Here is a 23,122-nt window from a genome sequence, read left to right as displayed (position 1 = left end):
TAATGGAACTGGGTTAAGAACCTGGCTAATTCATTGTTCTTATGGTTCTTTCTATTAACCACCATTGGCATTTACTTAGTTTTGACTGCGTAGCATTGTAACATTGTAACTGTGGCCATTTAAGCTCTGAGCTATAGATTGTTCTATAAGAACAGTGGACTTGATAATCTCTAAGGTCCCTAGAGCGTAAGGGACCTTACTAGTGTTTTAACAGTAGTTAAACTTGCCAGTTTATCTTGCATTTCTGGTGTTAAATGAATATTTGCAAAAAAACTTTTTAATGTTGATTTAGTTTTTTTCTTTAACAGGAATATCTTATCAAATTAGGCAATACAGAATGTCATCCAGAACAGTTTTTGGAAAGAAGATCAAAATTAGATAAACTATTGATTATTATTCAGAATGAAGACATTGCAGGTTTCATTCACAAGGTATATTATTAAGTCAAATTCACTGTTATTTTGGCTATAAAAACTCCCTTATTTAAAATCTTACTGTCTTTGAGACTGAAGCTGTTTGTTTTTAAAATATCCTCATAGGGTCTAAAAGAGAAAACTTCAAGGTTGGGAGGTTTAGGGCTTGAGACCTAACGATCCTTCTGTGAATCAGCTTGTGATCAAGTTTGTACCTCTGCAAAATTTTAAATTGTGGCACATCCCAGACCCTCCCTGTCACTCATTAAGACTAGGAATACTGCTTGAATGTCAGTGGGTCTGTCGACTCTTTATATTATCATTTTTATGTGTATTTATGTGTATGTCCCAGGTGAAACCTGTTTGTACCCTCTCTTTGCCATATCATTTCCCCTTTCCGTTGCGGAGGTACCCCATCCAGTCTTCTGAGCCTTTCTCAAGTCCTACTGCCCTTTGAAGGCTTTCCTCATTGTTCCAGTATATAGGCTCTTGCCCTCTCAATTCTGCCTGTACTCACAGGGCCAGACAAGTTGGCCTATATCATTCTGTTTCCAAGTCTGTTGTAAGCACCTTTTCTTTTCTTTTTTTTCTTTATTTTTTTTTTTTGCAAATAGTTTATTGTCAAATTGGTTTCCATATAACACCCAGTGCTCATCCCCATAAGTGCCCTCCTCCATGCCCATCTCCCCCCTGCCCCCCACACCCATCAGTCCTCACTTTGTTCTCAGCATTCAAGAGTCTTTCATGGTTTGCCTCTCTCCCTCTCCCCCACTATTTCCCCCTTCTTCTCCCCCACGTTCCTCAGTTAAGTTCCTCCTAATCCTCCTATGTGTGCAAACATATGGTATTTGTCCTTCTCTGCCTGACTTATTTCGCTCAGCATAACACCCTCAAGGTCTATCCACGTTGCTACACATGGCCCGATTTCATTCTTTCTCATTGCCGTGTAGTATTCCATTGTATAGATAAACCACATCTTCTTGATCCATTCGTCCCTTGATGGACACTAGGCTCTTTCCATGTTTTGGCTATTGTTGAGAGTGTAAGCGCCTTAAGAGCATTCTGTTCATGGTATGCACTGAATACATAAAGGTTGACTTACGTATTTGAACATGAGAATATTATTTTTGTGCTTGGTTTTCCAGAAGCAACACACTAACATAGGTGAGCTGTAGTGCATTTTGTTAGACTTTCCTTGGAGGTCACTTCACACTTGAGTCTTAACCATTTCATTTCATTCTCTTATCTGTCCTTATTTCTGTTTTTGTTTTGGCTTAATAGGTACCTGGCTTGGTGACTTTAAAGAAGCTCCCTTGTGTTAGTTTTGCTGGTGTTGATAGTCTGGATGATGTTAAAAATCATACATATAATGAATTATTTGTATCTGGAGGTTTTATTGTGTCTGATGAATCCATTCTAAATCCAGAAGTTATCACAATTGGTAAGATTTGTGCATTCTTTTGAGCATGAACTTCTGTCTTTCCTAGGTTTTTCTCATTAATGACCCATGCATCTTTGTTTATTTTTAAACTTTATTTTGAGAGAGAGATAGCACATACGAGCAGTGGAGGAGCAGAGGGAGAGAGAGAATGAGAATCTCAAGCAGTCTCCACAGTGTCACCACAGAGCCTGATGCAGGGCTCAGACCCACAAACTGAGATCATGACCTGAGCCGAAATCAAGAGTTGGACATTTAACCGACTGAGTGACCCAGGCACCCCAGTGACTCATGCTTTTTAAATGTCTTGTCCATTCTGCCAATCACAGATATCGAATACATTCCATCATTTTCTTGAGGTTTTATTGCCTCAAATTTCTTTTCTTAGTCTTTGCAAATAATTTCCTCTAAACCTGGTATAAAGCAAGGCTCTCTGCTCCTACTGCATTTGGATCACTTCTGCTTTGTTGTTGTTATCATGTTTTTTGGGTGTTTTTTGGTAGACATTCTTAAATCTAAGAGTATATATAGCTCTGTGTCTCCCTCAGAGGGAAAAAGGGAGGGGGGGCAACACACATAGGAAAGTAGGTGTGTCTATATAATATCAACAAACATTTCTTCCATCATTCAGTTGTGGGCTGACTATTATTTATTGAATTAAAATGAACTTCATTATCTCTAACAGAAAACCTTAAAAATTTTTTGACATTCCTCGAAGAACTTAGTACTCCTGAAGGAAAATGGCAATGGAAAGTCCACTGTAAATTTCAGAAGAAACTAAAGGAATTGGGCAGGTAAGATTTGAGAAATAACTACATAATGGTTGCTGATTTAAAATTTCATTTTTCTGTGTTTATAGATTATCAGTGCTGCTCAGTTTTCACAGATGTCTTTAGCCAGTCTTTAGGGAATGTCGATAGTATTCTAGACTATTTGGAGGGAAGTAGTAGTATTTAGGTAGAATTTTGCTTAAGTTGAAGTTCTAGGTATGTATATAGGTAAAATGGTTTTCATCTTTGCCACTTAAGCATTTAGATTAACCAAGATGGAATAGTCTGCTGCCTTTTTTTTTTTTTTAACCAAACTATATATGCCAACTATGTCAGACTCTTTCCCAGTTGAGGACTAATTTAGGCAGCTAATCTAGTGACACACATACATACTGAGACAAGGATTAATCCCAATATGATAAGGGGATTTGTGATTAGGACATTCATTTATGGAAGTAGGTGATTTCCAGCATGTCCAGTGGTTCTTAGACCCTAGTCAGCTTGAGGGTTCCACAAATAATGATATAATCAGAGGAGTTTGGGATACTGTATCTTACTACTGGAGTCCGTATAGTGTATTTACACATTTAAGGATGTGAGAGACAAAGACTTCTGTTCTACGGGGGCACTTGGATAGCTTATTCAGTTAAGTGTCCAACTCTTGATATTGGCTCATGTTGTGATCTAAACGATTTGTTAGATGGAGCTCTATGTTGGGCTCCTCGCTGAGTGTGGAGCTTGCTTGGGATTCTCTCTGCCTCTCCCCTGCTCACACTTTATCTTTCTCTCAAAAAAAAAAAAAAAAAAGTCTACATTTTGTCAGCCAGCATTTCCTAAACTTAGACTACAAAACACTTTTTTTTTATACCCTAATATCTTCTAATCCCATGGAACACTTAAGGAAATTCATGCTTAAAGAAATGAAAAGTATTTAACTTTTTGTAGTAATTCACTTTTTTAATACTTATTTTATCTTCAAATCATTTCAAATAGGCATTGGTAAAGCCTTACTTTCGTTTACCAGATAATAATGAGGCCCAAAGGTGTACACAGTACCCTTATCTTCCTGACATAGTAATTTCTACCACTTGTTGCCTTGTGCTTGGAGGTATAGAAATAGCTTAGAGCCATGTATTTTTTTGAAGGGAACATTTATGCATTTTTTTTTTTTGTCCGTGTCCTTCATTCAAGTTCTAAATTAGTAAGCTAAAGGGAACTGTTGTTTTTTTTAAGCAAAATGAGATTTTAGCCTAAGCTGATAGCTGTTTCTCAGGCTTTTGCACCCATAAAAGCCCCTGAACTTACATGTGGGTTGCACAATTCCTGCTCCCCTCTCTCCTAGTGAATGAGAAACCCATTTACCAGGCAGTAAACTGAGTAGTGCAGTTGTCATTGGTTGCCTCAATTGAGAAATTAGTACGGTTTTAATTTGAAGCAAACACTTCTGTACTATAGAAATACAGATCCAGATATTGAACTATTTAATTTCACAGATTGAATGCTAAGGCTCTAAGTCTGCTGACACTTCTGAATGTCTATCAGAAGAAGCATCTGGTTGAAATTCTGTCGTACCACAATTGTGATTCACAAACTCGAAATGCACCAGAATTGGATTGCCTTATCAGACTTCAGGCTCAGAACGTACAGCAACGACACATAGTCTTTTTAACAGGTAAAGGGTGCCTTTAAACTTTCTATTGTGAATGTAGGAGTGTGGATGAAAGAATTTTGGGGGCCTGTGGTAGGTGTTGAACACTTTTATGGAGGCCGGGGGCAGGCACCATCATCTGTCTATATATATTTTCAAGTGTTTTATGCTCAAAACTTGTTTTTAATTTAGAAAAGAATATCAAGATGACTTCCAGTTATACAGATAATGGAATAGTGGTTGCATCTACTGAAGACTTTATGCAAAACTTTAAAAATCTTGTGGGCTATCACAACTCAATCACAGAAGAAAACCTTCCACTGCTTGGTGCTAATGAGAATCTTGAGTCGCAGTCAGGTAACTTTTCAGTAGTTTTCCTTTTCTTTAAAGGCAGACAGAAAAAGAGGAACGGTTTTGTTTCATTTTCATATAACAAAATGCTGGTCTTGAAACTCCTCACCCTCCGTGTAAACAGCTTCAGGGGAATGTTTCAAGGCACCAATGATTTTTATATTTAGCATCCACAAAATCTGCTCATTTATACTGTAGTCACTACAAGCTGTTAAGAGTTACTGTGTGTCGCATATTATAGTGTAGGCATTTTGTCTTTGAGGGTATGTGAGCTTTATTGGCTGCTGTTGTCAGCAAAGGGGTTCTATTTTTAAAAGGAGGACCCCAGATAATGGGGATTTAGCATTGGGCTACTAAATCTCCCCAGATGTATAAAGCAATTTAATTACAAGGTAGTAAGGGTTATCCATAGCTTTAGTCTTTTGTGAGAATGGCCTCTGCTTTGGTTCCAGGTTTTATGTTAGATGAAAGATGTAAGTTGTTTTTGAGGAAAAGCACAGATGATCAAACATTTGATAGAACTAACCAGTTTAGTCATAATCCAATGAAGCTAGATGTCAAAATTTTTATTTTTTATTTGTCTTGTCAAATACTGAATTACCGTATAACTTTAGATGCTGTTTTGACATTAACCCCTTTGGAGCTGGGAGTTGGGATTTCCCAACATTAAACGTGAACACATTTCGCAGAAGCTTTTAGCATCGGATTATCTGGACATTCACACCTAGTGTGAGTGTTGTGACTAAGTGAACTTGTGGCAGAAGACCAAGCTTTAAGGGATTGTGGACTTGCAGACCCTGACGCATTATATTGTGTGAGTAGTGTATAATTTTAAAACTTAAACAAATTGTGTATTTCAATAGAGGAGGACTTTTTGTTTTTTAAATGTAGCTCTTTTAGAAAACGATGAAAAGGATGAAGAGGACATGTCTCTGGATTCAGGGGATGAAATCTCACAAATAGAAGTATGCAGCAATTTTCATTCAGAAATATTGGCGAAAGAGACCAAAGGATCACGTGGAACAGATCAAAATAAGAATATTCAAATTGAGTTGCAATCGTCTCTTGACGTGCAAAAAAGTTTATTAGAAGATAAGACTTATCAGATTGATTCTGAAGAGAGAGCTTCTGTTGCTCTAGCGTGCTCTGAAGGAGAGAACAGCAGTTCAACTGAGCAAGATGCATATAGCAGCTTTCAGGTTTATCACAGTCAATTACATATGTCCCATCAGTTTAGTCATTTTAATGTTCTCACTCATCAGACATTTTTGGGGACACCATATGCCCTTTCATCAAGTCAGTCTCAAGAAAGTGAAAATTACTTTTTATCTGCTTATACTCAAAGCTTGGATAGAGATAAATCTCCATCTCCATTAAGGTGGGGGAAAAGTGATTCTTCCAGGCCGTTTTCAAAAGAGAAATAATTATAGTAACTTTTTTTTTGAAACAGGTTGTTATGGACTTTTTCTGTTTCTTATAAGTGAATTAACAATTTATATTTCATTTCTAAACAAAAAGGTTTCTTGTCCTTTCTCAAATGTTTTTCCCCTCTTATTTAAATCATGATGGCCTGTAACAGTTGAAGCATCTGAAAATTGAAATAAATATATATATTTTTAACATATATTGTACTTGAATTATCTCATGTTGGCACTTTTAAGTTTTACATTTATATGTCACCTGTACTTGGACTTCAAATTGAAGCCTATTTTATATATAAAATTAGATATTTGCAAGACCATAGTAAACAATGGCTTTTCTCACCCCCCCCCCGTCAGATGATACCAACTACTTTTGCTGAAATTACGTACCAATCAACTATTGTATTTATTTTAAGCTTTTGTATAGTGTTTTTATACAGGTATAAGCCAGTAATGTCAATAAATATTTACAGGATTTGGCTCAATACCTCAAGATTTAAGACTCAGAACTTTAATACCATGCAGCATTATTTTTATCTTTAAGCTTAGCCATGTAAAAATTGCCTGTTGCTAAAATTTTGCTCAAACTTTTATTTGAGGGTATTTAATAATTAATGATTTTCAGTGCTTACTGTGGTCCTTGACTTACTCAAATTCACTTTCATATTTCAAAAGATAGCTTTATTAAAGGCATTGAACAAATTTGGAACAACTTTGCTATGGATTTTTAAATTGGTAGTCTTAGAAAAATGTAAGTATATTTTTGAGGTGTTAAACACTTTAAGCACTGTTCTAAAAATAACTTTAAATTCACAGATAAAGTATATGGGGATAAATTTTAAAACTATATCTACTGCTCATAACTGCCTGCCATTACAAATGCAAACTGTTTTTGAAAACTTGTTTCTACAATAAAAGTAAAAAAAAAAAAATTTAGAGAAAAGAAATACTAAATCAGCTACTTTTTTGTAAAGTTGGGATGTGTTAAGTCAGACCTTCTTTTGGACCCCTCAGAAGAACTGAGAATCTGAGTTCTAACCTTTTAAATCTTTTTATAGAGTAAAATACCCAACTGATTATTTCAGTAATAAGCTACATAAGTGTAGAAGAACGTTGTCTGTGAACAGGTCAGAAACCTGTCGTAAGGTAAGTAGAAAGTGTTTTTACAGGACTTAAATCCCTAGACTGTGATAGAGCAGGAAAAAAAATTTTTTTTTACTACTAAGCTTTACAAAATGTCTGTTTTATTGTAAAAAAAAAATACACAGTGTTGTACTACATAATGTACAAGTTTTAAATAAGCATTTTAAAAATCTAGGTTATTTGGAAAATACAATTATGCAATGAACACATTTTATAATTTAGAAGACCACAAACATGAAGCATTTGATTTTTCTACATTTAAAATGAAGAATTAAAATTCTCTTCTCGATTTGCAGCTAAAGGCATGAGATTAGTTTCCAACTCCCTTTGCTTCTGGAGAAGGCCCTGAAATCACATTGATATGTTAGTAAGGTGTGCAGCAGACTTGCAGATTATTCCTAATTTACATTTCAGCCCTGCTAACCCAGATTTCTATTTAGTTTTAAAACCTGTAATTAAGTTCCATTACTTGGCCGTAGCTTAAGCTTTGTCATGCTGAATTTTAACCACTCAAAAAAACTTAACTCACTTGGATGTTGTATATCCAAGATTATCTTCTTAGCATAAAAACCAAGTGGGATGATTCTTAGTCTCCCTAAAAATGGGGCTGAAATCCCCCAATGGCATGGCTCTTACACTAGTAATGAGACACACTGAAGGAGTGTCCACAAACATCCAGTGTTTATCTTGACTGCACTAACCTTAGTGGCTTAGACAAGGCCCCGTTAAAATAAGATGTGGCTACTATACAGGTGGGTCACTGTGTACAATCATACTTTCCTGCCTCTTGACCTCACAACTTTTACCTCTATTAAGAAAAGTGCCTTGTCACTTTGAAGATATTTACTACTTGTTACATAACTCAATCTATATGTAACCAAAGCTAGCATTTTGAGAACTGAAGTTACCTTCTACATAATTCTGTTAGTGTAGGTGATTTTCTAGCTCTGTGAGAAAAGAATTCGTAAGCAATTCTTGAATCAACAATCTGAAATGCAAGAGGCATTAGCAAATGACTGGACATGGAAAAGGATACTCCTCAAGTGGCAGTTTATTTTTCCTAAGCTGACAGAAAAAGGTTATAGCCTTAAATAGTGAATGTGTTACCAGATTTTATTTTTACTTGACAATAATTGGTCTAGGAGAAGATGTAGTCTGATGGGGTAAGGTTATATGCTAAATTTCACACCGAATTATTCTTTGGGACTTGGATCAATGTTCTGTTCTGAGCACTGCCAACACATTCAATTTAAAAAGTGTGAACTGCATTACTGAGAGTTTATTAAAGCATAATTGTGTATTTTCTGCTTTTTGTTTTAGGGCCTTACTGATCATGTTTTACCTTTCAAATGTATGCTTTTTTTCCCATTCAATAAAATTGTCTTAATATTAGAACTGTCTCATGAGTTCATACTGGAAAGATTTTTATAAGGCTAAAAGATGAATTTTTTTATGTGGAAGAAGTGACATAAACCATGTAACCAATTAGGCACTTTAAGTAAAACACTTAGCCATTCCAACACAGCCTTCCAGGAGCTCCTGAGGGGCTTGGTCAGTTCAGCTCTCGACTCAGGTCATGATCCCAGGATCGTGGGATCCAGGATGTGAGATCGAGCCCTTTATCAGGCTGCACGCTGAGCATGGAGCCTGATTAAGATCCAACACACCACCCTCCACTGAACAGTTAGTTACATCCACACCTGGTGAAAAAGCTCATCATACCTGTCTCAGTTCCGATAGTCCCTTAAGGATTGCTTGTTGTCGATCCCTGTTTTTCAACAAGTTAGGATTAAGAAGTGGGTCCCTGATGCCAGAGTCAAATAGCTGTCCTTGTTCTTGGTCACAGTCTGAAGCCAGATGAGAGCAATATGTCAAATATAACTAATACGATACAACCCTATCCTATAGTAGTCTAAGGATTCATGAATAAATTTAAGACAGTACAAAGAAAAAATTAATACATATTCAATTAAAAATTTAGTAATGCACCCCAAAATGGAAATTCTACCTCTCCTGGCTAAGGGCAGGAATATTAATTTGGATTTTGAATTTACTTACCATGTGGATTTTGGTACTGAAGATCCGGGGTTAATGGCCTGGACAGTGGTGCATTTGGATCAAGGTAATAGATCTCATTGGTTCGGACATAGGGGATAAACTGGGATGGTTCAGAAACCCCAGGTGTTGTTTCTGTTTGACTGCTTTCTAAGATCAGATTCTCTCTTTCATAATTATTTAGTGTCTGAGTTTGTTGTGTTCTGTTTTTCACCACTGGAGCTGGTGGTGGTGACTGAGACCTGTATTCAAAAAAACGCAATTAAGGACCAAGAAGCTTTAATACAAAATTATGTATCTTAGATCAAGCATATCTGCTCTTCAATCACATTTGATTTACACATTTCAATTTATCCTAAATGCAAAGCCTTTAAGGAACACTACATAGAGCAGTGAGTTCTAGGAAACTTCCTAAATGGCAACAGAATATGATCAGTTTTTACTTGGCAAGGATATATACTTGGCAAGTATAAAGGGAAAAAAGAGCATCAACATTAGGTGGGTTAACTTAAGCCTAATGTTACCCCTTAGAATATTCAGCATAAAATAATATACTTAACATAATATAATATAATATAACATTTGAACTGAACTTGTTAGAACTCTAAACCATCTGGTTCAAAGGCATAAAATAGGTTAACTGCATTTTTCATTATCCCTACTAGTCATTTTTTCATCCAAGTACAATGTCTATTTCACTGCTGACGTAACTAGAAATTCCAACTATTTCATCTAAGTCTGCAGACAACAATACCTTGCCTATGTTCTACCCAGGATGTTTATTTATAAGGCCCAGTCCAAATTGGGCTTTCAAATTTTAGATAAAATGCCAGCCACCTTTCTCTTAAACCTCTGCCTCACATGGAAGTCTGATACTTTTCTGTTACTGATTTCATATATGCTCATGTTTTCATGTCACCTATATTCTGAGCAAATAGTTTGTACTTCTGAACCATATACACAGCACTAAGTAGCTATGGAATCAATCCAGTCCATGACATACCTTTTCTTGCTGAAATCATTAATTTTCAGAGGATCTTCTTCCTGAACGGTAAATGCAGAAAGGAGTAATAACAGTATTGCCTTACATCCCCACAAATACTTCTGATGATTACTTGTTGATAATCTGAGGGCAACATCTGAATAAGATACTGGATGATAGGAGATTTTAGTAATATGTGACCTTGTAAAATTATCCTGTCAATACGGACAATAAATAAGAATTTTGAATGGCTATTTGAATAATGGAATTATGAACAGCATTAATCTATACAGGGTTTAAGTGTCAAGTTTTTATGTAAAGGACCAGACAGCTTTGTGGGCCATGTGGTCTCTTGCAACTACTCTAAGCCAGCCACAGACAGTTCATAAAGGAATGAGCATGGCTATGTTCCTATAAAACTTGATGGATTTGCTCATGGGCCATGGTTTGACAATCTTTTATAAGCTAAAGCACAATTCTTAAACTCTGCATGTAGGGAACTCAGTTTTCAATCTAGAAACATCAATCCATACTTCAAAATAGATTTTAAGAAAGAGGAGTTTTACCTTTTTCACTGGATGCCACTTAAACCTTGGCTCAGTTTCTTGAGATGAAGGAAAAACTGGTGAAGGGCCTCTATTCTGAGAGAGTTGTCCAGGACTGTTTCTTTCTACCAAATTAAGCAGTTCCATCTGCCTTCTTACTTTTTTTTCTTCTCTCTGCTTTTGAAGCTGTTTAGGGTACTTTTCTGATGCTGGAATATACCTTTTGAGTGGCTTATTTATATTCCAATCGGGCCTTTTAGGACATTTCTTCGTAAGTTTTGTTTTCTCTGTCTTTGTGAATTCATTACACTGATCATTATACCAACTGTTTTCTTTTTCTAAGTTGGCTCCTTTATCCTGATTTATTAATTCTTGTTTGTCTTTCTTAGTGTTGAATTGTTCATTAAATTCTGCAGGAATCTCAGGGGATGAACAATTTATAATTTCCCTCTCTATTACTGATCCACAGCATGACCCTGCATTGGTGAACGTTCCTGTATTATCTAAAAAGAAAAATTTCAAAGGATTAATTTTAATTGTAGTAACACAAAATTTTTTTTTTTCCAAAGGTTTTACATACTTTTTTCTTTTCTATTTTGTTTTTGTTCTGTTTTTTCAAAGTAAATTCTATACCCATTAAACAACTTCCCATTCCTCCCTCCCTCCCTGCAAGTTCCTGGCTACCACCATTCTACTTCATTTCCATAAATTTGACTACTCTTAAGTACTTCATATAAGTAGGATCCTACAGTATTTGTCTTCTTGGGGCAGGCTTATTTCATATTAGCATAATGACCTCAAAGTTCATCCATGCTGCAGCATGTGTTACAATTCCTCCTTTCTTAAGGCTGAATAATATCTACCATTGGAGGTGTCTATATACCACTTTCTTTATCCATTCATCTGTCAAGGGACGTTTGGATTGCTTCCACCTTTTGGTTATCATGACTCATGTTGCAGTAACACTGGTGTCCAAATATCTCTTCAAAACCTTACTGAAAAAGGTATACACCCCAAAGAGAAATTGCTGAATCATACAGCAATTGTATTTTGAATTATTTGAGGAAATGCTATATGTCTTCTACAATGACTCCAGTATTTTACATTATCACCCACTGTGCACACGGGTTCCAATTTCTCCAAATCTTCTATTAAACCATTTTTAAGTGTACCATTCACTGCAGCAAGCATACCCACAATGCTGCACAATTTCAGACCCTTTCAATACCCCAAACAAACCCTGCATCCACTAAGCAGTAAACTCCACATTCCACTCTCCCTCTCAACCTCCAGCAACCTCTACTCTATTTTCCATCTCTATGAATGTGTCCGCCCCACCCTGGATTCCTCTCATTAAGTGGAACTATATAATATTATCTGTGCACTCCTACCCAACCCTATGCCTAGCTTATTGGCAGCATAATTCCTTGGTCACCCATGCCACAGCATAGATCAGACCTTAAGCTGATTCATTCCTAGCATCACATAATAAAGACCATTTTTTTAACACTTGATCTTAGCCAAAAGGCCGAGAAGCGATTAAAGACCATTTTTTAAACAAAACTTTTCACAGGATTGTCCTGGCTTTCATTTAGAATATACAGAAGCCATATGTAATGTCATCTTGTACATCTAAGTGTATTTCTGAGCAAAACTCTTAATTTTCCCTATCAATAGTAACTGACAAAATTTTCATCAAAAGCAATGTAAAAAAATTTCTTTTAAGTGAGCTGTTAAGCTCCAGGCTCTGAGCTGGCAGTCAGCACAGAGCCCGACGCGGGGCTCGAACCCACGAACCGCGAGATCATGACCTAAGCAAAAGTCGGACGCTTAACCAACTAAGCCACCCAGGCGCCCCGGAAAATTTCTTTTATATCTCCCTTCTTGGAACCAAATTTTTAGGGAAACGTTGCTACTGATAAAAGTCATGTTGCATTTGTGTACTTTTAGGTCTCATACCATTATACTCTGCCTGCAGATCATCCAAGTCACACACAAAGAGGAAAAGTTCACTTAAAAAAAAATCTGAAATTTCTTAACAATTTACATGTTTAGGGTTGTGTTCTGCTGAAACAGCTATGGGACCAGTTGAACAATCTTGCAAAAGGTTTTCTTTCACTCATGATTAAAATTTTAAATACGTAATTAACTCATGAAAAAGGTCTGTGTTCACATTAAAAAAAAATTAAGTCCAGTTATTGCTCTCTTGCACACTTACTAGGTGTGTTATTCCAGACTGGAGATGCTCTAGGACCAATGGATAGTAAGGCTACCCAGCCTGCATCATTCTCATACTGGATATCTTCTTTTGCCACTCTATACCCACTGAACACTTTTTCCTACCCTGGCAAGCTGACTGGTATGAACCGTATCAATGAGTTCCTGGGTCCTCTGGCTTCAGTCAACAGGGTTCACAAGCAGATTAAAGGGAGGGAACAGAATTAATTCAGGATATTTATTCCACTGGCTCATTATGAGTTGCCCTGAGGCTGACTCCGTCCCTTTACCAAAGTTCATTATTCCCCTCAAAGTTCCCTCTAACACAACTTCTGTCTTCTAGGTTCTGGTAATCAATTTAGTTGTTGCTAGCACCAAAGTCATGCACTATCTGATTCCCTCATACCTACTCCTTTGGAAATATTTCCTTCCTGCATAAACCATCTTGAATTATATATTTTGAGATGCTGACTGATTAAATTTAGAGCTGCTCAATGAAAAGGCACATAATTTCACTATTTTAAGACTATTTTCACTTTTCCTCAATGTTCAGGATTTATATAATCTGGTAATTTATCTGGGCACAGGGACAGGACTGAACCAGATTCTTCAAGCTTAAGAGCGATCAAAAAATACCAAGAGTTCATAAGCAGAATAATTTTAGGTAAGCAAGAAGCTTAAGTAAGTTAGTAACCCAGAGCTTCTCCTGAGGCGCGATGGGTTTGAACCCTACATTGGGCATTGTAACTTTTAAGACCTGCACTTGAGAAATGAGCTCCTAAAACATATACCTTTGAAAGCCAACAGGGCTCATGTTCATGAGACCCAGCAAGCTATAGTGGAAAGAAAAAATGGCTTTTAAAGGGTTGTTGTGTGGACTTCCTTGCCCCAGGGCCCGCCCAAAGGTAGCCAATAGTGCCCAGAGTTGAATATAAGTAAATGAGCCTCTTTTACATAAAGTGAAGGGCAGGCATCTAACTTAACACATATCTAGGGTCCTGCTGGGATACTGTTTCAGGGAACTGAGGCTGGCAAGTTCTACCTTCATTTAAAACTCTAGGCCTCCCCTGGACCCCTAGCAAGTGCTATCTTTAGATTCCCCCCTCCCCCTCGCATCTGCCTCACTCCAACTAGCAAGTTTCATCTTCACATTCTTCCTGTGTCCTGTTCCACAGTGCCAATATCTCCTTACACATGTCTGTTGCCCTGAATTTTATGTCTTGTGCCCTGGTTTCTGCAGCTGCTATGTATGGGGTGCCCCTTGATCACCTGGCCTCCAGGGCTTATGCTCGTGGTCCTACTGGACTGTATATATTTTTATACCTTAAATGCTGATGCCTGAGGGTCTGACTTTCACTTAGCCTGAATCTAGATGCACCATGAGATATTCCCCTCTAGGACACTGACCCAGTCTTGGCACACTTAACTACTGGCAGCCTTTTTTATTTTTATTTTTTAATGTTTATTTTTGAGAGAGAGACAAAATTTTTGAGTGGGCTAGGGACAGTGAGAGAAGGGGACAGAGAATCTGAAGCAGGCTCCAGGCTACAAGCTGTCAGCACAGAGCCCAACACAAGGCTCAAACCTAGGAGCCACAAATTCAGGACCTAAGCTGAAGCTGGATGCTGAACCAGCTGAGCCACCCAGGCACCCTTTACTGGGAGCTTTTAAAAATAAAACCGGCAGGTGCCTGGGTGGCTTAGTTGGTTAATTGAGCATTCTGACTTCAGCTCAGATCATGATCTCATAGTTCATCAGTGTGAGCCCTGCCTCTGGCTCAGGCTCACTGCTTTCAGCACAGAGTCTGCTTCATATCCTCTGTCCCCTCTCTCTCTGCCCCTCCCCTGCTGGTTCTCTCTCTCAAAATAAACAAACTTAAAAAAAAATTTTTTTTTATTTATATACAAAACTTAAAATTTTCTTTAATGTTCCTTTATATTTTAAGATACAGAGATACAGCATGAGCGGGGAAGTAGCAGAGAGAGATGGAGACTGAATCTGAAGCAGGCTCCAGGCTCTGAGCTGCCAGCACTGAGTGTGGAGCTGGAACCCATGAACTAAGAGATCATGATCTGAGCCAAAGTCAGATGCCCAACCAACTGAGCCACCCAGGTACCCCTCAAAATAAATAAACTTAAAAAAAAATAGAAATAATTTACCTGATAGAGTTCAAAATAATGATAAAGATGCTCACAGAACTCAAAAGAATGGATAAGGATATTTTCAAAAACAAAATAAATATAAATAACAAAGTACCAAACAGAAGTCACACAGCTGAGGAATAGAATAACTGTACTGAAACATACACTGAAAGAGTACAGCAAATGAGATGAAGCAGAAGAAAGGATCAGTGAACTCAAAGACAGGGCAGTGGAACTCCAATCAGAGCATCAAAAAAAAAAAAAAAAAACCATAACATAAAATAAATAAAAGTGAAGACAGCTCAAGGAACTTATGGGACATCAAGCAGACTAATATTCACATTACATGACGGAATCCTAGAAGAAGAGAAAGAGGCAGAAAACTTACTTGAAGAAACAATAGTTGAAAACTTTCCTAACCTGGAAAAGAAACAGATACTAGATATAGGAAGCACAGAGAATTCAAAATAAGATAAACACAAAGAAACCATCACCAAGATACATTGTCACTAAAATGTTAAAACTTTAAGATAGGAACAAATCTTTAAAACGGTGAGAAAATCAACTTGTTACATACAAGGAACCGTCCTAAGACTATACGAGATTTTTCAGCAGGAATTTTGTAGGCCAGAAGGCAGTGGCTCAATATAATCAAAGGGCTGAAAGAGAAAACTTCCAACAAAGAATAATGTATGTGGCAAAGTTATCATTCAGAATTAAAGGAGAATTTACTTTCTAGAGAAACAAAACATAAGAGCTCATCACCACTAAACCAGCCTTAAAAGGAATGTAAAGGGGAGTTCTTTAAGCTGAAAACAAAGGGCACTAATCAATAACAAAACTGCAAAACTAAAAATCTCACTAGAAAACATTAATACAAAATAAAAGTAGTAGCTTAATCACTTATAAAACTAGTCTTAAGATTAAAACACTGAAGCAATAGGGGTGCCTGGGTGGCTCAATCTGTTAAGTGTCCGTCTTAGGCTTAGGTCACGATCTCGCAGTTGGTGAGTTTGAACCCCACGTCAGGCTCTGGCTGATGAGCCTGGAGCCTGCTTCAGAGTCTGTATCTCCTGTCTCTCTGCCCCTTCCCTGCTCATGCTCACGTGTGTGTGTGCATGTGCGCTCTCTCTCTCTCTCAAAAATGAATCAATGTTAGAAAAAAATTAAAGAAAACACTTAAGTAGTAAAAATCACCATAACTGGAATAACTAGTTAGGTGATACAAAAGATAAAAAGATGCAAAATGTGCCACCAGAAACAAAATGTGGCGCCAGGAGGGTGTAAAACTGTAGAGCTTTCAAATGCATTCAAACTTAAATTGTTACCAACTTAAAACATACTGTTCTAAATTAAGCTATATGTAAACCTAAAGGTAACCACAAAGAAAAAACCTACAGTAGATACACAAAAGATGGTCTTTTCTTGATCTTTTGTGAATCTAACAATACCATTAAAGTCATCAAGACAAAGAAAGAGAAACAGAAAGGAACAGAGAGGAACTAGAAAACAACCAGAAAACAATGAACAAAATGGCAATATATACACACGTGTCAATAATTCCTTTCAATGTAAATGTACTAAATTTTCCAAATCAAAAGACATGGAATGGGTGAATGGATAAAAAAATTAGACCTATCTAAATGCTGCCTCTAAGAGACTCACTTCAGAAGTATACACAGATTGAAAATAAGGGATGGAAAAAGATGTTCCATGCAAATAGACAATAAAAGAAATTGAAGGTAGCTACACTTAGATCAGACAAAATGGACTTTAAAACAAAGACTACAATAAACAGAAAAAGGCAGGCATTATGTAATGATAAAGAGGTCAATCCAACAAGAGAATATAACATTTGTAAATATTTATGCACTCAACACATAAGCACCTAAATATTAACAGACAAGCATTAACAGACATCACAGCAGTACAGTAACAGGAGACTTTAACACCCCACATACATCAGTGGATAGATCATCCAAACAAAGTAAAAAAACAAAGACCTTAAATGTTAGATCAGATGAACTTCACAGATATATTCAGAACAGTCAATCTAAAAGCAACAGAATACACATTCTTCACAAGTATACATGGAACATTCGTCAGGCTAGATCATGTTAGGCTACAAAACAAATTCATGAAATTTCAAGTTATGTCTACACACATTTTTTCCAAGCACAATGATATGAAATGAGAAATTAATAATTACCTGAAGAAAACTGGAAAATTCATAATTATGTGGAGATTAAATTAAGGAGTCAAAACATCAAAAGAGAATTTAATGTCTTGAGAAATTAAAATGGAAATAAAACATCAAAACTTATGGAATGCTTTGGTAAAAGCAGTTCTAAGAGGGAAATGAAGTTTATAATGATAAATGCCTACATCAAGAAACAAGAAAAATAAACAACATAACCTTAAATCTCAAGGAAAAAGAAGAACAAACAACCAAAGTCAGTATGAGGAAGGAAATAACAAAGATCAGAGGGGAAAAAAAGGAAATGGAGACTATAAAGACAACAGAAAGTATCAATGAAACTAAGAGCTGATTTTTTGCAAAGATAAAACTGACAGACTTTTGCTAGAATCATCAAAATCAGAATAAAAGAGAAAACATTACAACTGATACCACAGAAATACAAAGAATTATAAGACTACTATGAACAACTACAGACCAACAAATTTGACAACCTAAAACAAATGGATAAATTCCTAGAAACATACAACCTATCAAGACTAAATCATGAAGAAATAGAAAATCCAAACAGACCTACTACTAGTAAGGAGAATCAGTAATAAAAAAAAACTCCCTGTAAACAAAAGTCCAACACTAGATGGAATCATTGGTGAATTCCACCCTACATTCAAAGAAAAATTAATAACCAATCCTCAAACTATTCCAAATAAAAAGAAGAGGGAATGCTTCCAAACTCATTTTATGAGGCCCCAGCATCACCCCAATACCACAATCAGAGAAGAAAGCCATAAGAAAATTACAGGACAATACCTGTGACAAATATAGATGCAAAAAACTCAACAAAATATTAACAAACATAATTCAACAATACATTAAAAGGATCATACATTATGATCAAGTAGGATTTATTCCAGGGATGCAAGGATGTTCCAACATCTGCAAATAAATCAACATCATACAACATATTAACAAAATGAAAGCTAAAGATCATATGATCATTTCAATGGATGCAGAAAAAGCATCTGACAAAACTCAACATCTATTTACGATAAAAACTCTTACACCGAGGGTATAGAGGGAATACACTTCAACATAATATGGTTGTATATGGCAAGCAAACAGCCAACATCATAGTAGTATAAAGGTGAAAGCTTTTTCTAAGATAAAGAACAAGATAAGGATGTCTACTCTCCCCACTGTTATTCAGCATAGTACTGGAAATCCTAGCCACAGCAATTAGGCAAGAAAAAGAAATAAAAGGCATCCAAACTAAAAAGGAAGAAGTAAAACTGTCATTATTTACAGATGACATACATTAAAAAACCCTAAAGACTCTACCAAAATCTTTCAGAAAATAAAACCAATTCTGTAAAGGTGCAGGACATAAATTCAATATACAAAAATCTGCTGCATTTCTAAACACTAATACTATTAGAAAGAGAAATTAAGAAAACAATCCTATTTGGAATTCCATCAAAAATAAAATACCTAGGAATAAATTCTACCAAGGAGGTGAAAGACATGTACACTGAAAACTTTAAGATGTTACTAAAAGAAACTGAAGAATACACAAAAAGAAATGCTCCATGCTCACTGGCTGAAAGAATTAATAATATTCTTAAAATCTGTACTGTCCAAAGCAATCTACAGATTAAGTGCAATCCCTATCAAAATTCCAGTGGCATTTTTCATAGAAGTAAACAATGCCAAAATTTCTATGGAACTACAAAAGACCCCAAATAGCCAAAGCAAGCTTGAAAAAAATAAGGTGGACTCATCAGACTACCTGATTTCAAATTATATTACAAAGCTATAGTCATCAAAACAGTAAGATACTGACATAAAAACAAAGATACAGATCAAAAGAACAGAACTGGGTGCCCAGTAATAAACCCATGCTTATACAGTCAATTTACTTACAACAAAGGAGCCAAGAGTACATAATAGGGAAAGGACAGTCTCTTCAGTGAACAGTCAAATGCAAAATAATGAAATTGATCACTATCTTATACTATACACAAAAATTAACTCAAAATGAATTAAAAACTTAAATGTATAACCTAAAACTGTAAAACTCCTAAAATTAAAAACAGGCAATAAACTCCTTGATACTGGTCTTAGCGATGATTTTTTGAATCTGAGTCCAAAAGTAAAAATAAACAAGACTATATCAAACTAAAAACATTCTTCATAGCAAAGTGCAATGGAAACCAAGAACAAAGTGAAAAGGCAATCCTACTGAATGGGAGAAAATACTTGCAAATAATGTATCTGATAAGAGGTTAATATCCAAAATATAAAGAACTCATACAATGCAACAGCAAAAGCAAAGAAATAATCTGATTTAAAAAAATGGGCAGAAGATCTGAACAATTTTCCAAAGACCTACAGATGGCCAACAGCTACATGAAAAAATACTTAACATCACTAACCATCAGGAAATAAAAACCACAATGAATGAGGCCTTACACAAATCAGAATGGGGAGTACCAAAAAGACAAGAAATGAACAGAGTTGGCAAGGATGTAGAGAGAAGGGAACTTTCATGCACTGTTGGTGGGAATTATAAATTGGTAAATTTCTACTATGGAAAACAATACAAAGGTTTCTCAAAAAATTAAAAGTAGAACTACCACATGATCCAGCAATTCCACTTCAGGGTATTTATCTGAAAGAAAACAAAAAACACTAGCTCAAAAAGATACATGAACTCCCACGTTCACTACAGCATTATTTACAATAGTGAAGACAAAGCAACATTAAGTGTTGGACAAATATAAAGAAAATGCAGTGTACACACACACACACACACACACACACACACACACAGAGAGGAATATTATCCAGCCATAAAAACAAATGAAATCTTGCCATTTGTGACATGGGAGGACCCTGAGAGTATTATGCTAAGTGAAAAAAGAGAAAGACAAATACCATAATGATCTTACTTCTATGTGGAATCTTAAAAAAGATAACCAAAAATAACCTCAGAAGCTCACAGATACAGATACTGTTGCCAAGAGAGGCAGTGGGTGGAAAAGGAAGGGCTAAATGGGTGAATGGTCAAAAGGTACAAACTCCAGTTATATGTCTTGGGGATGTAATGTACAACAGAGTGACTATAGTTAAAAAATAATTCCATATTTGAAAGTTGAGAGTAAATCTTAAAGTTCTCATCACAAGAAAAAATTTTGTAATTGATAGTGATGTTATTAATAAGACTTACTGTGATCATTCTGCAACATATACAAATATAGAATCACTATTGTACAGCTGAAATAATGTTATATGTCAACTATATCTCAATTTGAGAAAGTGAAGAGATAAAGGAGTTCCTGGAAGTTTATAAAAATTTCCCAGAAAGAGGGGCTCCTGGGGGGCTCAGTCAGTTGGGTGGCCGACTTTGGCTCAGGTCATGATCTCACGGTTTGGGAGTTCGAGCCCTGGGTTGGGCTCTGTGCTGACAGCTCAGCCTGGAACCTGCTTCAGATTCTGTTCCCTCTCTCTCTCTGCCCCTCCTCTGCTCACACACTGTCATTCTCTCTCTCTCTCTCTCTCTCTCAAAAATAAACAAACATTTAAAAAAATTATTTAAAGTCAGGCAGAGAAGGCCATATGTTTGCACGTATAGGTGGATTAGGAGGAACTTAACGGAGGACCATGGGGGAGAAGAAGAGGAAAAATAGTTGGGGAGAGGGAGGGAGGCAAACCATGACAGACTCTTGAATACTGAGAACAAACTGAGGGATGATGCGGGTGGGGGAGAAGGTAAGGGGGTTATGGGCATGGAGGAGGGCACTTGTTGGGATAAGAACTGGGTGTTATATGGAAACCCACTTGACAATAAACTATTTAAGAAAAAAATAAAAAAAAAATTTAAAAATTCCCAGAAAGATAAAGAGGAAAGGATTCACAGTAAACATGAGACCTATGATAATAATACCCAACATGGATATTACCTTATCACCTTTTGAAAATTTTAAAATGAACACATAAAAAAGATGTTCAACATCATTAGTCACTGGGGAAATGCAAACCGAAACCACAATGACATACCACTTCACTACCATGAGAATAAGTGCAGGTGACCATGCAGAAAAACTGAAACCCTCATACACTGCTGATGAAAATATAAAATGATAGAATTGTTTTGGAAAATGGTTTTGTAGTTCCTCAAATGTTAAACATACAGTTATATGTGACTCAGCAATGTTACTCTTCTCTCCCAGGAAACCTGAAAATATAGGTCTGCGTAAATTCTGCATGAGTGTTCACAGCATATCTGTAATTTTTAGTACAATTAACCCAAATGCCCGTCAAGTGATGAAGAAATAAACAAAATGTATAATGGTAAATGCACAAGATGGGAGATTATTCAACGATAAAAAAGAATGAGGTACGCACTATAATATGATGAACCTTAAAATATTGCGCTAAGTGAAATAATCCAGACACAGAAAACCAGATATGGTATGATTCCAATTACATGAAATGTCTAGGACAGACAAATCTAGAGTAACAGAAAAGTAGATCAGTGGTTGCCTATGACTGGAGAGGAGGGAGGAAGTGGACAAAGACTGCTGATGAATACAGGAGTTCTTTTTGGAGTTATAAAAATGTTCTAAAATTCATTGTGGGGATGGCTGCACAACTCTAAATATAATCTAACTGTACTTTTGAAAAAAATTGCATTGTATCCTCTAAAAGAGTTAATTTAATGCTATGTGAATTATATCTCAATAAAGCTGTTACAAAGAGATTAAAAGCCAAGAGATCCTTTATTTTCGTATTCTTACTGAAAACCTTTAATTCCTTAAATTTTTAAGTGAGCTCAATTTTAAATTGAGCTTAATTCTAACTGTGATGTTAACTTTAAGTACATCTTAAACCAAATCACAACTTTAAACAAATACCTGTTTGCACAGCAGTGTCCTTTTTGGGAGAGACTGTAGAATTGATACATGTATTCATTTTATCACTGATGTCATCCATGATGTCGTCCAAGCCATGTCCTAAATTTGAAATGTTGTTAGTAGACTCATTATAATTCAGTTGTACCAACTGGCAAGGAAAATATATTATCCAACATAATGACAGTTCAGAAATATTAACAGAAATTATGTGTAGCAGCAACTGAATACACAGAAGACATTTAGTGTAATCAAAAGTGTGAACACTGCAATACAAACTTAAAAGGGCTCTCTAAAGTTTCTTACGTGCATTTTTATCTGTTACTGAATTTTAGGGAGATCACTTCATAGATTTTTCCCAAAAACTGGGTAAAAAAGTGAACATTTTACCTACTGTGAGTAAAACATAGGAAAATTTAAGTAAAAGATTACCGGAAAGTGTAACATTATTTAGTTATACTCTTAAGGCGATTTCTCAAATAAAATAAGCATTATAGTGTTCCATTAGTTCAAGATCTGAAATTCCTTAAAAAATATTTAATTAATAAGGTGCGTTAAAGGCATTAAAAATTGGAAATTGTTTAAAAATAATCTTCAAGGAGAGAGGGCAAGATGGCGGAGAAGTAAGGAGCTCCGTACTTGCACTCGCGCCCATACATCACACAGAAAAGATCTGAAGACATTGGAAACCTTACAAAACCTGAGAGATTGGGAGAAAAAAGACGCAGAATCCACTGAGAGAGCCTTCTAACCAGACTCCGGCTCAGAACACCCGGCAGGCAAGCCCCCGCCCATGCGCGCCAGCCCGACCCAGAGAAGGAAGCAGCGATTCTGACTCCGCCCCCAGAGCTCGGCAGGGGGCCTGGAATTGCCCGAGGGGGTCGGCTGGGA

At 36.3% G+C, this 23,122-nt stretch overlaps 2 protein-coding genes across 9 annotated transcripts in view; one reads left to right on the top strand and one right to left on the bottom strand.

Moving 5' to 3' along the window:
* The window catches only part of TASOR (transcription activation suppressor), a 52,748-nt gene extending 46,504 nt beyond the window's left edge, over positions 1–6,244 (top strand). For 5 of the 8 annotated variants that reach the window (XM_039242475.1, XM_039242473.1, XM_039242472.1 and 2 more), the window contains 6 exons: positions 309–431; positions 1,695–1,854; positions 2,537–2,645; positions 4,115–4,293; positions 4,462–4,626; positions 5,512–6,244. In XM_039242475.1, the coding sequence (XP_039098406.1) occupies positions 309–431; positions 1,695–1,854; positions 2,537–2,645; positions 4,115–4,293; positions 4,462–4,626; positions 5,512–6,044 (1,269 nt within the window). In that variant the 3' untranslated portion in view covers positions 6,045–6,244. Of the gene's footprint in view, positions 1–308; positions 432–1,694; positions 1,855–2,536; positions 2,646–4,114; positions 4,294–4,461; positions 4,627–5,234 lie in introns of all 8 variants that reach the window. The other 3 variants (XM_039242477.1, XM_039242476.1, XM_039242474.1) reach the window with 1 other exon arrangement.
* Positions 6,245–7,288: 1,044 nt separating this feature from the next.
* LOC120238627 (coiled-coil domain-containing protein 66-like) lies at positions 7,289–22,382 on the bottom strand (the record flags this gene model as incomplete). Its single annotated transcript, XM_039242450.1, has 6 exons — positions 7,289–7,529; positions 8,907–9,031; positions 9,243–9,481; positions 10,243–10,283; positions 10,788–11,269; positions 22,235–22,382. Coding segments are annotated over 6 exons (1,122 nt in total), but the record flags the coding sequence as incomplete, so codon positions are not given.
* Between the last annotated feature and the right edge of the window lie 740 nt (positions 22,383–23,122).

This window comes from Hyaena hyaena, unplaced genomic scaffold (genome assembly GCF_003009895.1).
Source record: "Hyaena hyaena isolate Hyena2069 unplaced genomic scaffold, ASM300989v1 scaffold_212, whole genome shotgun sequence".
NCBI lineage: Eukaryota > Metazoa > Chordata > Mammalia > Carnivora > Hyaenidae > Hyaena > Hyaena hyaena.
This window is presented reverse-complemented; position numbering and strand designations above follow the sequence as displayed.